The sequence below is a fragment of the Austrofundulus limnaeus genome, unplaced genomic scaffold (genome assembly GCF_001266775.1).
Source record: "Austrofundulus limnaeus strain Quisiro unplaced genomic scaffold, Austrofundulus_limnaeus-1.0 Scaffold728, whole genome shotgun sequence".
Lineage (NCBI taxonomy): Eukaryota > Metazoa > Chordata > Actinopteri > Cyprinodontiformes > Rivulidae > Austrofundulus > Austrofundulus limnaeus.
In genome coordinates, this window is record NW_013953130.1 from 94,545 (window position 1) to 95,762 (window position 1,218).

Below are 1,218 nucleotides of genomic sequence, written 5' to 3' on the forward strand. Positions count from 1 at the left end.
TGTTGTGATTCATTGACAGTCATACCTTCTGCTGTTCAACATGATGATGACTGGTAGATAATTAGTTATTAGTAGTACTGCATTTTAATTTTAGAAAGCGCAAATCTGCTTATGAATTATAAAAATGAGTAAGACCGCTAAAGCGCAAACTAAAAATTTAGGTCCACAATTAGCGGATCTGTGCTTTAGTGGACTGGTGCCCACCGCTGAATTTTGCATTAGTGTAGTTTGATCAAAATGGATTTAATTTCTCATTGTCAGATTAAATAAGATGATTCTCATGAAAGGCAGTGCTTTTATGCGTTCTGTCAATTTTAATKTCAGGCCTTTTATTTGTTTCATCAAACATCCAACCCTGTCTGATTTTATTTACTACAGAAACCTGATCATGTCTCTGTTTACCTGCTTCTCAGAAAGCTGTGAAGGAAAAGGAGTTTGAGCTTCTCATCACCAAGAATCAGAAACTTGAGAGTCTGTGCAGAGCTCTGCAAGAAGAAAGGAAGAGTCTACATGAGAAGGTGCAGGAAGTCCAACCAGACAGAAACACCTCGGAGGAAACAGAAACCGAGGAGGTGCAGGAGGCTCCCAAACACCTAAAAGAGGAGAACCCAGCTCAGAACGCTGCACCTCCTGCTGCTGCTGGAGAAGCGACGCCGCTGACCCAGAAACTGGCTCAACTGAAAGCTGAGCAGGCTTTCCTCAAGGAGCTCGCTGGTTCTTTCACAATCTCTCATGTTGCACCTTCAGAAACAGAAGCAAACCAATCACATGGACTTCCTGAGGTCCTCCAGGAGAAACACACAGAGACGAACCATGAGGAGGAACTTCAACAACAGAAAGAAAAAGAAATGGAATCAGTTGATTAATGAAGAAACTCTGTAGATGTACCATTTCTAAAGATAACAATAAAAATGCTCTTTGTTCACTGTTTATCCTTCCTGTCTGAACACCAGAACAGAAGATTTTATTTTTGTTTTACAACAGTCTGATTGTTTAAATATTTCCAAATTTATAAGTTTTTTAAATCTCAGATTCTATCATGCTACAGTGCCCTTCCACCCCCAATTTTAAATCTTTTTGTTAAAATAAAAGATCTGACTAGGCAACAAAATGTTGTCTCTGTCCAAATATGGACCTAACTGTAGCCGCTCCCAAGTAGGGACTTGTCTCTGGAAAGCCTCGATAAAAGACGCCGACGTCTCCTCTGATGATGAGCGC

The 1,218-nt window shown here is 40.4% G+C and overlaps 1 protein-coding gene across 1 annotated transcript in view; it reads left to right on the top strand.

Moving 5' to 3' along the window:
* txlnbb (taxilin beta b) overlaps positions 1-925 on the top strand; it is a gene marked incomplete at its 5' end in the record, with an annotated part of 13,864 nt that extends 12,939 nt beyond the window's left edge. Inside the window, 1 exon segment of the mRNA XM_014028209.1 lies at positions 414-925. Within this exon segment, the coding sequence (XP_013883663.1) occupies positions 414-866 (453 nt within the window).
* Between the last annotated feature and the right edge of the window lie 293 nt (positions 926-1,218).